This window comes from Pholcus phalangioides, unplaced genomic scaffold (genome assembly GCF_987345545.1).
Source record: "Pholcus phalangioides strain wild (caught in Gottingen) unplaced genomic scaffold, Ppha-v1.0 ptg000011l_1, whole genome shotgun sequence".
In the NCBI taxonomy this organism is placed as follows: domain Eukaryota; kingdom Metazoa; phylum Arthropoda; class Arachnida; order Araneae; family Pholcidae; genus Pholcus; species Pholcus phalangioides.
Genome location: NW_028301604.1, coordinates 63,854,541 through 63,870,369, shown reverse-complemented (window position 1 = coordinate 63,870,369; position 15,829 = coordinate 63,854,541). Strand labels below are relative to the sequence as shown.

General features: G+C 35.1%; 1 protein-coding gene across 1 annotated transcript in view; it reads left to right on the top strand.

Annotated features, from left to right (window-relative positions):
- kibra (WW and C2 domain containing protein kibra) overlaps window positions 1–14,485 on the top strand; it is an 81,078-nt gene extending 66,593 nt beyond the window's left edge. The window contains exons 21-22 of the mRNA XM_089239918.1: window positions 1,950–2,062; window positions 11,720–14,485. Coding sequence (XP_089096044.1) covers window positions 1,950–2,062; window positions 11,720–11,927 — 321 coding nt within the window. The 3' untranslated portion in view covers window positions 11,928–14,485. The remainder of the gene's footprint in view (window positions 1–1,949; window positions 2,063–11,719) is intronic.
- Window positions 14,486–15,829: the final 1,344 nt, after the last annotated feature.

The window sequence follows — 15,829 nt, the reverse complement described above, 5'->3', positions numbered from 1 at the left end:
TATCTCATTCATCTGTGGCATTCCCCAAACAGGATCATAAAATGGAAGAGGAAAAAGAGACCTTTTTCGCTTCAGGCTCTTTGTATAGTTCTTTAAGTATTGGGAAGTAGACACAACTCGTAAATTTTTTAGAATTGGAAACTGGTAGTCCCCCCCCCCCCCATGTATCTTTCTTCCCTCTATTTGTTTTCCAAGCAATGCTAGAGAAAATTTATTCATTTTTCAACAATATTTCCCATTGATTTGTTTTGATTTTTTTTTTTATTCCATTGCAAGTAATACTGTGTTGCAACAGTATTTTTCCTGAATTTTTGGGATTTCAGGAATGGAAACGGAAATCAAAAAAGTTCCTGAGAATAGGTGGGCGGGAATTCTTGCTCGGAAACCCTACTCCCAAGGGGGATATCTTCACAAAAATCTTTTCAAAATGGAAATAAACAATCATGCGCATTGTAAAAAAGAAAAAAAAGCCCTGAAAGGAGCTTGAGGAATTTTTTCCCCCTTGAATTGAACGAAAACAAGAAAAAAATATGGGTTCCAGTGGCTCCCAAAGTATTGTCTGCAGATCCCAAAGGTCTTTTTTTTTTTTTTTTTTTCAAGCCGAGCACAACTCAGGTACTACCTAGTGAGTTGTGCCGGAAGTGTAAGTGTGTGTACCTAACAGTCTGAGTGCGTATCTAGTGTTGTGTATGATTTTTCAGTGCTGCCATCTATATCTCAGAAGTGAAGTGAGTGATGTGTAGTGACTGAATATTTGTACTGTTTGTAGGACTGTTACTCTCTGTGGCGAGACTTTTTAACGGGGAGATCGGCTTGCATTTGCGCCTCGAAGTTGGAACCACAGAAAACCAACTTCAGCCGACCACCACTGTGGCGACGGTGGGGCTCGAACCCAGGTCCCCGCGATGCGAGTCCGTCACTATGGTATATGGTATCACTATGGTATGGGTATATGGGTCACTATGGTATGGTATCCCAAAGGTCTGCATGGGGTTGCTAATGTTTGTTCTAGACATTTTTCAGAGACAAAAAAAATTTAAATTATATAGAATGTGAAAATATAGCAAGTGGCTATTGCATAGTGTAGGAGTCCTGGGTTAAGTGCCAATTAAAAACTACCTGTTTCAGGGAAAACAGATGGCAACTGCACAGAAACATAGGGGTTTGAAACATTAGGGTTTCTAAGGTTTAGAACTCTTAAAAAACTAGCTTTCTAAGCCTTCAAGATGCTTAGAGGCAATAAAAAACAAAAAAAAAAAAAACATATGCTATTTTCTTAATTTAAAGCATTTACAGTAAAACCTTGAAATAGCGATACTCTGCGGACTAAGAAAAAACATTGTTACAGAGGGGATCATTATATTAAGAGGCAGCAATTTAACATTAGAGTATAGACATTTCCAAACAAGACTTGAAAAAATATGGTTGTAGAGAGATTTATCATATCAAGTATTGTTGTAGCGAGATTTCACTTTATATCAATTCAAATCATCAGAAAGTTATTAAGCTGCCTACTAAGCCCATCATCTAAAATTTATGGATGTAAATCTTACTCTGGTTGGTCATTGGCTGAAAGAGGCGATTTCATAATTTAAGACATAATTAATTTCTCATTAATTAATAAGACAATATTAATCTTTCATAATTTAAGACATAATTTCTGAATTAAAATAATATAATTCATTTACATATTTAGATAGAATAATAGCAGGCTGTACAGACGTTCACACGACTTGGTGTCTCGCAATCGTCTGTTTATTTTGCTTGTACACGCATACACACTCAGGTGGTCTGTGACTTCACAGCTCTCGGTCAGTATTAGTGTATGCGGCACTACAGTCTGAAGGATTGATTAAGTATATCACAATAGATAGTAATTATTAATAATTCCATATAAATATGTCATTTTGAGCTTTTTTAACAATGTTTTTTGTGCATCTTCTGTCCAGGTTAAACAAGAATCTGAAGAGAGGAAAATGGAAAAGTTGTTAAAAAAGACGTCTAAAGAAATTTATAAACTTAGGAAAAGCAAAACGAAGCAGCCAGATTTTACTTCATTCAAGTATGTTTTTATTTTGTCTATTTCCAGCTGTATTTCTTGTTGAAGTAGAATAAAAATCATGGTGATTGATATGCATTCAGTAGAATGTTTTAAACCTTCTATATATATTTGGCATATAAATCAAAGCAGCATTCATTTATAGTGACTTAAATTTTGTAAGGGTTTTTTTCCAGCACTTTTTGGTTCACACTTTCTAGTTCAACACTTTTTGGTCAATTATTTTTAGTGCTAGTGTTTTATCAAGGTCTTTGTTGAATCAAGTAAGAGTCAAATGGCTACTATGACTACTTAGATTTATTGCCAACAAGTTCCATAAAAGCTCAATTTGATTTAGATAAAGACTTGGTGGTGGAAAATGGGAGTGTCTGAACAATGCCAAATGTTTACTAAGTCATTTGATCATTTTTGTGGCACCACAGTCATTTTCTGCTCACGAGGGCTAATTAGACCGGGACCTACAATTTATTGCCGATTCCAAATGGCAGGCTTGTTTTTTTACTTATCGAGAGGTTGGTGCGCTAATCCCTCGATGGGGGACTCCCTGCGGTAGCAATTTTTTCTGTGGTCATGTTGTCGTTTCTGTTGTACCCCAGTGTCAGGAAAGTTTTCTGACAAGGACAAACCGGGTATCAAACTCGCGACACCTCTAAACATCCTTTGGTACTTTAGGCAAGTATCTTATCGACCTGGGCTACAGCGCTATTTATTAAGTCAGTTTTTTCAATTCAATCTATCTCTGCATTGGCATCTTGAAACATGCAAATGCCATCAGAGTAAAAAATGTCTATTGATGTATGAAGATGGTTAAGTATACCAGTATAATCAGGTCACTTGAATTGGGTGATGTATAGATGATTAATATACATCGTGTGAAGGCACAGATATACATCGGTGATTTATATATTGATATAATAAATCACCGATGTAAGGCCCACATCTGTTCCGATTTTGAACACGGTGATGTATCATTAATTCCGATTTCTAATATTTGTGAAATCCTGAGTGCGTTTGCATGATGATATTACAGGGTGATCAGCGAATAAGCTCTTATTTCAAAATTAAATATCTCTACAACAAATATCAATAGAATTATGTGGTAAACGGTACGTTTATTAGCAAAACTGTAAGAATGTTGTACAGAAATTTCGAAAATTTAGTTTTTTTTTTAATTTTTTAAAATTTAAAAAAAAAACAAAAAAAAAAACTGGAGATTTTGGGGTTCCGAAAATCCTTATTTGTGTGAAGAGAAACCACTGCATTCGCCTAAAGTTACTGCATGGGCTACGGTATGCGCCATGTGTGCTGACAAATTGTTCCAAAATTGTAACGTAACGTTCAGTAGTAATCGTTTCTCGCATGAAGAAGGGGCCGATAATGCCTCTGGTGCATACCGCAGCCCATGCAGTAACTTTAGGCGAATGCAATGGTTTCTCTTCACACAAATAAGGATTTTCGGAACCCCAAAATCTCCAGTTTTTTTTTTGTTTTTTTTTTTAATTTTAAAAAATTAAAAAAAAAACTAAATTTTCGAAATTTCTGTACAACATTCTTACAGTTTTGCTAATAAACGTACCGTTTACCACATAATTCTATTGATCTTTGTTGTAGAGATATTTAATTTTGAAATAAGGGCTTATTTGCTGATCACCCTGTACATTGATATCACTGATATAGTGAGTGTGCTCGCTGGATGGTGTTTTTCATTGGTTACCACCGATATAGTGAATGCACGTGTGAGATATTGTTACATCGGATTCCACCGATATTAAACATCAAAGTTGGAATGACAGTGGCGATATAGTGAGTGCGCTTACACAATGTTTAATATCAGTGGAATCCAATGTAACAACATTGGAGTTGAAATGACGATGCCAATATAGCACATTCTTTATGGGAGGGAGCGGACACTGGGAATATGAAGAAAAACATTTGGTAAATTTAACGGGTATGATAGGATTTGGGGGAAAATATTCTTATTTATTTATTATTATTTTGAACCCTTCCTCACATAAATTAGAATGTATGTTTTCAGATTACTTGCACAATGTTTCAACACTTACACATGTGAGCATGGGCAGATCTAGAGCTCGCTGTTTGAGGGGGGGGGGGTGATTTTACAAATTGCTAAAAATTAGTCGCTCTGAATGAGGTGGCCATACTTCCCGCATTTTGTCTCGTATTTTATGGGACAGTCCTGGTTTTTTTTTCTTCCGGATTTTTTTGAGTCGTTCCCATTTTTCAGTCAATTTTCTTTAATTTGTTATTTAATCAAAAACATTGATATAGGTAATTTTCAACACATTGATTGAATACAGTATTATCATATTATCATATAGAAGTTCAGAAAATTTCATGAACTATTGCATTTCGCTTGGGGGGGGGGGAGTGATCACCCACCCATAGATCTGTGCCTTCACGTGAGTTTGTTAAAACAGTTATTCTCTGTAGTAGATTCTGTTTCTATTGCAATAATACTGTAGCGAACGGTTATTATTGTAGTGGAAAACACACAGTGTGTCACAGCATCAGAAGCGGTGACAGATTAATGCAATAAATTTTGTGGGTGGGGAGCGGTTTATAGGAAGAAGCGACAAACCGGGGGGTACGGGATACCAACCAGAGAGATTATCTTTGCTCCAGAGTCCATTTTCTTTGCTCTGGGGGGGGGGGGTCGTGCCCTCTTTTTAAATCTGTCAGTGACTGGAAGGTAGGGTCAGTAACGAATGCAAGATTTTCTCAGGAGGGGGTTCATCATCTTTTTTCTATTAAAGGGACTTTTTTAAAAAAAATTTTACTAAAAAGAAAACCACACTGCAATTTCGGTTTACCTCTTCTCCCACATACGCCAGTTATAGGGTATTGAGATACGTTTAAAATGAAATTTAATTGAAGATGACAGGGCTTTGATTTCTGAACGGTGTGCCACGGCACCGTGGTGTACTGCCAAAGCTAGAAGTTGGTCACTTCATGAACTGGCCTGCCCAGTTAACCTAGCCAATGTCCGAAATTCAAGCCTTGTCTGGTCCTTATATATTGATCCCTATGATTAGGGGGTGGGGTTATTGCCATGCTGGCATAATTTTTTGTTATAATTATGGCCATTTATAATTAGCCATAGCTTATCATAATTAATATGGTTAGCTATGGCAACCCTAACAGTCAAAGGAATCTCAATATTGATGTCTTAGTGATCCATATATAGGGATCGACATATAGGGGCCAGCCAAAGCCTGGAGTCACCCAAGTGGCATGGTGGTAAGATGCTTGTCTATTGTATGAAGGTTGCCGTCACGGTCCCAGCTTCAAACTCGAGGGAGGATATAGGTAAGATATTTTCCTCAACAAACTTGGCAACCTATGATAGATAGCGCCTTTATTTCCAACCCATCTCATTAATGGCAATATAGTGATATGGCCAGAGTTGGTGTTTGGTGAAGTAGCCAAAGCCTGGTGAAAGGCAGAATTTCGGACATTGGCCGGGTCAACTGGGTCGGCCAGTACGCGAAATGGCCTACTTCAGGCTTTGGCAGTAACATATGCATACTCAGTGATCCCCCCCATACAGGGAGCCTTTATCTACTTCTGGTCCCCAAAGCAGAATATGCCAAAATCTGCAACGTGCATCACAGAACAATCAGCGCTACTGCAGAACAATCTGGAAGAAAAAGTGCAGAGAATACTGTTATGGGGATTTTTACTTCAAGACATTTCTCGTCAATTAAGGACTCGTTGCAGAACAATGAGAAACATTCTGTTTTGGGGCTTCTGGTCAGGATGACATTGCCGGGCCACTTGTCCTACTTTTTGTTAAAATATCCTATTTTGGTCCTACTTTCCAGATTGTGTCCTACTTTTCTAGGTTTTACCCTACATTTTTACAAAATCTTGTCAACAAAATTAGCGTAATTTTTTTTTTTAATGAAAAGGGAATCTCAAAAATATTGCCAAATAATTGCAAATGTAGTAGATTGCAATTAATGATTCTGCCAAAGCAAAAGGTGTATCGTTTTTTCATGTTATTTGGGGGAGGAGTGTTTGTGAGGCTATGTGGTCAGTGTATTGAGTAATCATTAAGAACTTCTATCTGGATTGAAAAAGTCATTTTGTATCTACTATTTCATGGTCTTGGACTATTCATTGTACACTAACTAACATTTATCATTCAAAATTATGGTGCACATTTTGTGTATATGTTAAACAACAGTTTGCAAAGCAGTTGGATACGTAGGCCTATTCCAGGTTTTGTGACTTTGGTGCTGCCCAATAGCAAATTAGGACCATCTCAAAAAAATATACATCAGAGCACGACCAATAGGAAAATATAATATCCAATTTGCATAATGAAACGATAACAGATTTTTATAGGAACTTTTACTAAACAAAATTGGCAACAAAAATAATTCAAAATGGTGACATGATCAGGATCACACATTTTTCCAGTCTATGAACAATGAAAATATCACAGATTAATTTAATCAACCGTGCACTGTGCTCCCAGAAGGATGGGGCTGACAAGACTCCAACCCAGGAGAAATTCTTGTAATTTTTTCCCACACTTGATTCACTATGGATGGCCAGTGATAGATCCCAGTTGCAGCATGAGAAGACCATGCTTCTGATGCCCTTAAGCACAGTGCCGTCTTAACGCATGGGCCTACCCGGGCAAGGCCGGGGGGCCTCAGGAGAAGAGGGGCCTCACAAAAATGAGATTTGATTGAAATTTTCTAGAATTTACCTGTTAGGGCCTCGCAAAAACCACTTGGCCCGGGGGCCCATGATGCTCTTAAGACGGCCCTGCTTAAGCATGGCCCCACATCTTGCAACCGGGCCCTTAGGCTGGAATCTTCAACGGGTCCCTCTAAAGTGAATTTATAGTGTGAAAGAACAAAAAAATTATTAGAATCGTCCCGGGCCCCAGGGCTAGAGCCCTGTCAGTCCTGTCCTTGTGGGGGCCATGCCCTTAAGGTGGCTACACATGTAACTGCAAGCTTGACAAGCATGCATGTTCAATCTTTTTACTTGTCACTACTGTATTAGTCACTTCTTTGAAAAGCCCATATGAGTGGCTTTTGTGGAGAAAGAAAAAAAAACGGTGGCGATAAGAGAAGGTAAACAGAAAAAGAAGGGCTAGTTGCTAGCAGTTGGCCTTCTCTTGCTGTGGTATAGAAATTAAACCCAAGAACATGTCGCATAATTTATAATAGTAACAAATTATTATTATTAAATTTAATTTAAATTTCCCTTTAAATTTATTTTCTGTATTAAATATTTTAGTTCAAAATATTAAATTTAAATTTGATAAAGATTCAAAAATTTAAATTTTTTAATTAAAAATTTAATTTACTTCCACAATTTATAATTGAAAGCGCAGCTCACTCAAGTATGAAAACTGACAGAGTTCACTGAAGCGTGAAGGATACCGACATACAGAGAGAACTGTTTGTGCCAAGACAGCCTTTACTATCAATAGGGATAATTTTTATCTTTTCCCCGTGCCAAAATGGACCCTCCTCTAGAGGGGCATTCCCATAACTCTTCTCGTAATCTGCGGACTATATATTGTGTGGTCAGAGAAAAAAGAAAATTATCTGTGGTTTCTAGTATGCTCTTTTGGCTCAAAACTGTTTTTGTTACCAAGTCATTTCTGTCATTTTGCTTTGGCTGGAGTCAATCTTTTATGATACTGAATTAGTACTTTGAAAAAAAAATTAATTTTAAAAATTAAGTTTTTACATTTTTTTCCATAATTCTGTAGTTATGTTCTCTGGGGGGAAGGGTACTTTCTTCCCTTGTTCTACTTTTTCTAATTTTTTGAGTGGGATCTCTGCATATATTGATACATCTTCAGAGATGCGATCGATGCACTATAGTTCGTCAAATACCTGAAATTTCGGGAAAGGACGCATAAAAATTTGGTTCACACATCCTCTGAGCCACGTTCTTTCTTAGTTAAAAAGGGAAAAACCTCCCCAACTCTCCCCCCTTCTTTTCACAGTCTATCACAATCGCGTAACCTTGAAAAAGTGGTTTTACAACTTTATATACTGTATTGGATTGGACTGACGCGAGTTGTTGAAGATATTTAGTTGCTTCCCTTAATGAGGGGTCGTGTACAGAATTTTCAAATATCAAAGTTTCTATTCCCATGCAGATTTTCTTCCCTCTGTTTTTCCGCATTTCTACGGCATAAATTCGCCTTGTTCCTATAAGATTGCGAATGCTCATTTTTAAAAAAAAATCTTAAAGGATTTGGAACGCCTGTTCAAAGTGTAAAACATTTTCCGAGATTGTTGAAAAAAATTTTTTTTAAAACCTCTCCCTTTTGAATATCCGCAGTTTTGTCATCTAGCTGCTATGTGGTAGTCAACGTTACGCATTGTGAAAATAATGGGTGAGTATGTAAAATTGGCTTTTAGAGGGGCAGAAGGATTTCTTCCACAGAAATTGTGGGTCACTAATGCTCAAAAAGAATTTTAAATTAACAAATAGTATAAGACTATTTTTTCCAATATTTTAATTTTCTACAAAAATATTTGTAATTTTTTATTTTCTGCCCCCTTCCCCAAGAAGGTGAATTGGTGAAAATCTGGGTTTGGAACCCGCGATTGCACAGTGGTAATCGGCTAAAAGTATGATTTGTTTCTCTAAGGTTTTCTAATTTTGAGTTGGCTATTCCTTTGAAAAAAGTTCTGGTTGCCACGACAATCACACAGGCCTACAACACAAATATATATACAGTAAATTGCAAATCCACGCATTACAAATTTGGGGGAATAGATGCAGGGCTACAACTAGGTGGGGAGGAGGGAAGAGCAGGCGGATCTAGTGCCCCCCCCCCCCCGGACTCTGGACTAGAGGGGGCATCGAATTCATCCTTTATAACTGCTTCTACATTACACAGGGTGCCAAAATGTGTGCTTGCCCCATTTGAGAAAGTATCTAGTTTCTGCTCTAGATAGGTGGCACCATCTACTGAACACAAAACATGCTAAATGCTTGGCACACACACAAACACACTTAACTTTCACCAACACAATCTGATATACAGTGGCAGATTAAAGTCGGTCGAGGCTCCGGGTGCAAAAGAAAATATTGGGCCCCTTAAATTAGAAAAAAGTGTGAAGTTTTGGTTTTTCAGGGCCCTTCAGAAGTCAAGGCCCTGGGCGTGCACCGTTAAATCTGCCTATGGTGACAGATCAGAGCGATGGACCATCAGGGAGGGAAAATTAAATCATTCTACCAGGAAATCGCTTTGCAAGGATTTATATGACACAGGAATCAGAAGATGAATGTCTGAAAGTGCGCACTGAGAGAGAGAGAGAGAGAGAATCTCATTTGCTTTAAATTCAATCGGAAGATATTATTGAAAGAGCTAAGATTTTTTAAAGAAATTAAAAATCAATCAGAAGGGAATTTATAGATTGATTTATTAGTAAATATATAAATGTATGCCTCTTTTATAATTTTTAATTACAGTGGATCCTGCTTATAACGTTTTTCAAAAAACTGTCATAAAAACGTAAGCAGGAAAACACTTTAAATAGGAAATCTTAAGAATTATTTACAATTGGGATAACAATAAGTCCGACTAAGTGGAAAAATGTTGTAAATGGGAACATTATAAGCGGTATCGACTGTATATTTGGTTTAGATTTATTACATGTGCTACATTCCATATGTTAAATTATCAGTGTTAATGGGCTTCTTTGCAAGCTTTTCCTAGTATTAGACAATGAAAGTAAATGAACCTGTGGATAGAACATGTTTTTATAAAAAAGAATTATTTATTTGATTCACAGAGATACCTCCTCCTCCTCATATCCAAAACATGGCCCAGCACTCCCTCTCAACAAAGAGATATAAGCAGGTGATCAAAGACCTGGGGCATGCTGGGAAAAATTCATAGAGTTACCAGTGAATTATGGGGGAAGAGAGGGGAATACTTTTTTTCAAGATAAATTTTTTTTTTTTGAGAGAGACCCAGTTTCACTGCAAAGGGACCCAGATTTTTTGAAAGGTAAATTAGAGTACAGCGGCACCTCTTATCTTTATCATGATGTAAAACTTTCAATATCACCTAGTCCTACTGTACAGTATTGTTGAGCCTAATCTAGCATAACAAAAGTAATCCAAGAGCTTTGCTTTCTTTCTGAAGCAATCCCAAAGCTTTTTTTCTAAAGCTTCCGTGATGCAGAATATTGGTGTTCTTCCACCTCTTTATGCCTATGGATAGATGAAAATAGGTGAACAATTTTACGGTGATAGAAATGGGAGAAATAATAGGGACCGGAGAAAAAAGTATTAGAAAAATATTTCACAGACCTGCTGATGGCTGAAGCAGGAATAAAAATCAATATAGATATTATTTTATTCATTTTTAAATTATTATTAAATCTAAAATTTAAAAATCACATTTTCTAATTGGTGTCTGCTGCTTCTTTGTCAGAAAATTTTATATATTTGGCTGTAGGATTTTTTTTGAGATTCAAAGTGCTGCAATAACTTCCATTTAATTTCTTTGTTTTATTTTTATTACTAACATTGGTTGAACAAAAGTACTCTGCTCAACTTGCAACAATGTGGCTCCCCAGTCATGTAGTCAATGCAATGAAATTAAACATTTTTTGGGGGTCTACAGTGACTACCATTGGCAAATACAGTGGTGGGGGGGGGGTAGCAATGGCCTCCCTTTCACCCAAAAAGTGTATTACTGGCAAAGGTGGAGGTGGACTATCCATCTGTATCCACTTATGCCCATTACTAGTAATTTACCAATACAGCACTGGTAGTTTTTTCAAGGAAATTCTATTAGCATGCTTGAGAAATCATTTCTTAAATAGAAAGATATGTTTTTTCTCAGCCCACAGTATATCACGGAAAGAGATTTTTTCTGTATACTCTGCTGAACTCAGAAAGAATACTTTGCTGCATCTGCAGGACTTGATCCTCTGTCCTCCTGCAATTAGATGCGCAACTTGTCTGGATTGCAATAGGTTTGATTCAGACAGCAAACTCTTCTTTCTGAATTCACCTTGGCATAATATCTGGAAAAAAGCTTTTACTCGACATTTCTTAAATATTTATTCATTTCAGTAGGTGAAATACAATTTTTTTGTTTGCACTCTATGCAGATTATTTTATGAATTTTATAAGTTATATTGTTCATACATGTGCATAAGCAGATAAAGGCTCTTTTAAGAGGAGAGGCAAATCATTTGAGGCATGATACAGAACTTACATTAGTAATTTTCAGAAAAAGTTGAGCTTGTAAGTCGATATACCTCTGCAAAGTGTTTTTTGACATGTCTTCTGAAAATATCGCTATAATCAACCAAATGTCTTGGAAAAAATGATTGTTTTATAGATAACAAAGTAACACAGATAAAAGTATGTTGACTATCAATCAACCAATTAGGTTTATATAAAATCTGTGGTTCTTTATACTCCACTGAAGTGGAGAGCGAGAGAGCAATCTTGAGGACCAGCTGTGGTCCAGTGAAAAGGTCAAGAACCAATGATCTGAACTCATTTGCAGTGAATTTATCAAACTTCTATAATATTAATAGTTTTTGCATCTGTTCTCAAATTAATAAATTGAAATGATGATTGAGAGCTTTTTTAAGTATTTCATGAAATGGTAACTTATTTCATCATTAGGGAAAAGATGGCATTCTTCACTCGATTCAATATCACGATACCTCCTTTGCCTTCAGATGATGAAAACAACTATCACCAAGTGATCAAAGCAAAATTGAGCCAGACAGAAGAAGTCAGTTCAAAATACAATGTCCTACAAAATGATGAGCAGAATTTTCCGCAAAGGTTTGATTATACAGTCGATCCAGAGCTTGGTGTACAGGTGTAAAAATTTGTCTGATCGTCATTTTTCTACTCTTCTGGTCACCATTTTGTGTCAAAGTTCATGTTTGGAAAATCATTTTTTTAATGTGCTTCACAATCATAAACTTTTCTTTTGTGGTTCATAGACATTCAGTTTGAACCTGTGTGCCAATGCATATAGATTGCAGTCAGCGTTTACTCATAATATATGGGTTATGTACAGTTTCAATACAATCAATATTTTAGCTTGTTGATGTTTCACTTAATTCTATTTTTTATTGTTTATGTATTCATTGAAGCTACTAACTTAAGAACATTGAAATTGTTGCCGAATGTCGAAAAGAATGCCAAATGGTCATCTGTAAATTGTATATCTTTAGATGGTGCTTTTTTTCAGGTTTTTTTTAATCATAAATTATAAATGGTGTGTGCCAGGAATCACTTGTGTGGAGAGGGTGCGGTGTTTCATGCTGTTAATTTAGCAATGTGAAGGAATGTTTGTAAATGTGTGGGTTTTTTTTAATCATTATTTTATTGAAAGGAGTTTGATGGAAATGCAAATGAAAACTTGCTTCATATATAATTATTTAAATTATTTACTGAGGCAATTTTCTTTCATCATTTCTAACATTTGAAATATAGTCTAGACCGGCAGAATTATGTTGGTTGTGATTGTTTCAAAGTCTGAGGTATGTATTGTTTCAAAAGTGCAGCAGAAATAAGATCATTTGTCTTATTTATAAAGTTACAGAAGTTTTTTACTCTATTAATATCTACTACTATCAACAATTCTACAAAGCTTTTGGTAGAAAATTCTAAGTTATGTAGTTGTGTTTTATTTTCAAGTTGAAAAAGAATCCTCTAAGCTTATTTTATTCTTGTTTTCCCCTTCAAAATGGATTAGCATTTTCTTCCTTCTTTTTTAATGGGAAGCTGGAATTTTTTTAGGAGCCATACTTAAATTAATATTTGACATATCTTTTGTGTTATAGTCAATATAATTTCAAACCATATGTCGAAATATTCAAAATGTCATGTATAGTATTGGTTTCCTTCTATTGCCTGGATGTATTGATAATATAAGTAGACACTTATAATAGTTATTAAGTAAGAAATATTCAAATATTCAGTTTTGTATTCATCATTGTATAAAAAGATACAGGCTAGTTTTCAGTTCATAATGCCAGAAAAAATAATAATTATTAATTTCTTAAAACATTCCACTATTTGATTGGGGAAAAAAATTCATCTATCCTGTTATATCTTGCATCTCATTTTCTTGTGTTAATATGAGTTTGTTCAGTATTTGGAGTAAAATAAATTTGAATATTTAAAACTTTTGGCTTGAATGTGCAGTTGTTTTAGTTCTGTGCAGATATTGCAAAGACCTCTCCCCTCCCCCAAAAAATAATATAATACCTCAAACACAGTGATAAATTTTTTTTTATTCTTTTCTTGAATTCAACATATTTTTTGTTTTGTGCCAAACATTTTGAACATAAATCTCTGTGTTTTTCCCCCTCTTGTTATTATTAATTATGAATTGACTAACGGCTCAATTCAGTATACATTAATGTTTAACTTATAATTTCATTGATCACATAAAATGTTCTGTATACATTTTGTTAAATTTTGTTGCTTTAATTGTATGTTTAATGATTTTGCCAACTGTTCATTACCAATTTATAATGATGAAATTACAATAAGCTTTTTGACCTATAGCATCTCCTTATGCATTCCATTCTTTTTAATTTAAAAAAATATATAAGGATGGGAATTCGTATTCACTATTTGAATATTGTACATTTATTTGCACATTTATTTCACACAGGTAAAATTAGTGTAATGCATGCAGTGAATTATATTTGTTATATATATATATATATACCACCTGTTCTCTGATGATTTTTTTTTCTTTCATTTGTACTCTCAGAATCTTATGTTCTTTTCTTTTTTTTTGTCAGAAGTAGAGTTCTAATGTTCTTATAATTTCTTTTAAGGTTTCAAGCATTTTTGATCATTCAATATTTATGACAGGTGTTTTCTAATTAAGAGACGCACATATATTAAAAGAGTATTGAAAAATGTTTCAGGAAATTTTCTAATACCTGCTGCATTTTTGTCTGTTATTTCTATTGTTTTCTACTATTTATCAAGACTTAATGTTGAATGCATCTCCTCAGGGAAATTTTGTGACAGTGCAGCTTTGTTGATTAGTGTGCTTGTATTTGCTGATTGAAAAGAATAGCTGTGAGAACAAAGAAAGCACTTGTTGCATGTTGTTTGTTGTATAAATTATACCAATTTCTTTTTCCTCTCTGCTTTTAATTTTTTTTCCAGAGACAGCCTTGAACATATCAAATTATTTTTGTGCTGATGTGTCATTAACATCTGTAAATTTTTGTGACTGTACTGCTTTTATAGTCTGAGAATAATGAACACATCAAAATTGCTTGGAAGTATTTTTCAAAGAATTGTTCAAGAATGATTTGAAAGAAAAAACTATTTTATAACATGAATAAAAGCACTTTAGGGGTGTGTACAATTCTATTTGAAAACTATATAAAATATTTCTTGTTAACATATTCAGAAAATTTTATTTATGTTACTCAATTCACACACACTTTTGGGGGGGGGGGGAGGGATCACAAAGTATGATTCTCCTCAGAATAATATTACAACCATTATACTATGAACCATTTTAAACACCTGCACTTGAGAAAAAATGCTAACATGAGATTTATTACTACTAAACCATTCATAAACGTTCCTCTGATGAGTTTTTAATGAATTAGTGCATGCCAGAAACTGTTGTGTGCCTAAAGTGAAGATTGGCAAATCTGGAAGGTATTGGAAAATCGGGAAGTATCCTTGGCGATAAGTAATAGAACAATAATAAAGGAAATCGTAAATTATTTTTAACCCCTTAACAATCACAGGTGAGATATCTCATTGAAATGAAAGTGGAAGAAATTCTTCTGGCTCTGTTTTTTACCTCTTTTCTCATCATTGCAAAGCTTCATTGTAACCCTATGAACAGAAGTTTTTTCCTCCCCATTCTTTCTATACTCCTGTTTAGCTTCCGCATATAGGTGCACAATATCTCTTTTTACTATATAGATAAAAGAAAGAACACGTAGTGGAGGGTGAGGGCAAAAGAAAAATAAATTTATTGTACTCTTTTTTTTCTTCTATTTCTTGAGCCGCCGCCTTTTCTGTAATGTGCGAACAAAGAAACCAGTTTTTTAGAATTATTGCAGATACTTCAATTGGAGATCGTCGAGATTTGTTGTCAAAAGCCTGAACCTGAAATGGTTAAAGAAATGAAGTAAAACACCATATATACTTGTATACAATTAATGTTGTTCAAAAAGGCATTCCTGTTTTGGAAGTGGGTGTGAGTTTTGCTGATATTAAGGGGCCCCACTGCTTCTATCCAACCCATTGAAGTCAGGACAACCTTAACAGGACACAATTGATTGTAATTTCAGTTTTTCAAATTTATTTTATAATTTGTGTGAATACATGTTATATGATATTATTGGCAACCAAGGAGACAAATGTCCCATACTGGTTGTTACAATGAATAGGTTTATAAAATACAGTACAGTAGTATTATTTTCAGATATATGGTGGGGAAAAAAAGAAATACAAGAAAGAAAGTGTGTAGTTACAAATAAAAATTGTATAATTAACAGAAAACAAAAATGTTAAAAATTGTAATATAAATAATAAAGGATATTTTCATGCAATGGTGGAAGCATGGCCCCCACAAGGGGTGGGCTGACAAGGCTCCAGCCCTGGGGCCCAGGACAATTTTCAGTTGTTTTGCTTTTTCACGCTATAAATTCATCGTAAAAGATCCCAGCCTAGGGGCCTTGCTCCAGGATGTGGGGCCCATGGGTGGAAGGTGCTATAGAAATTACA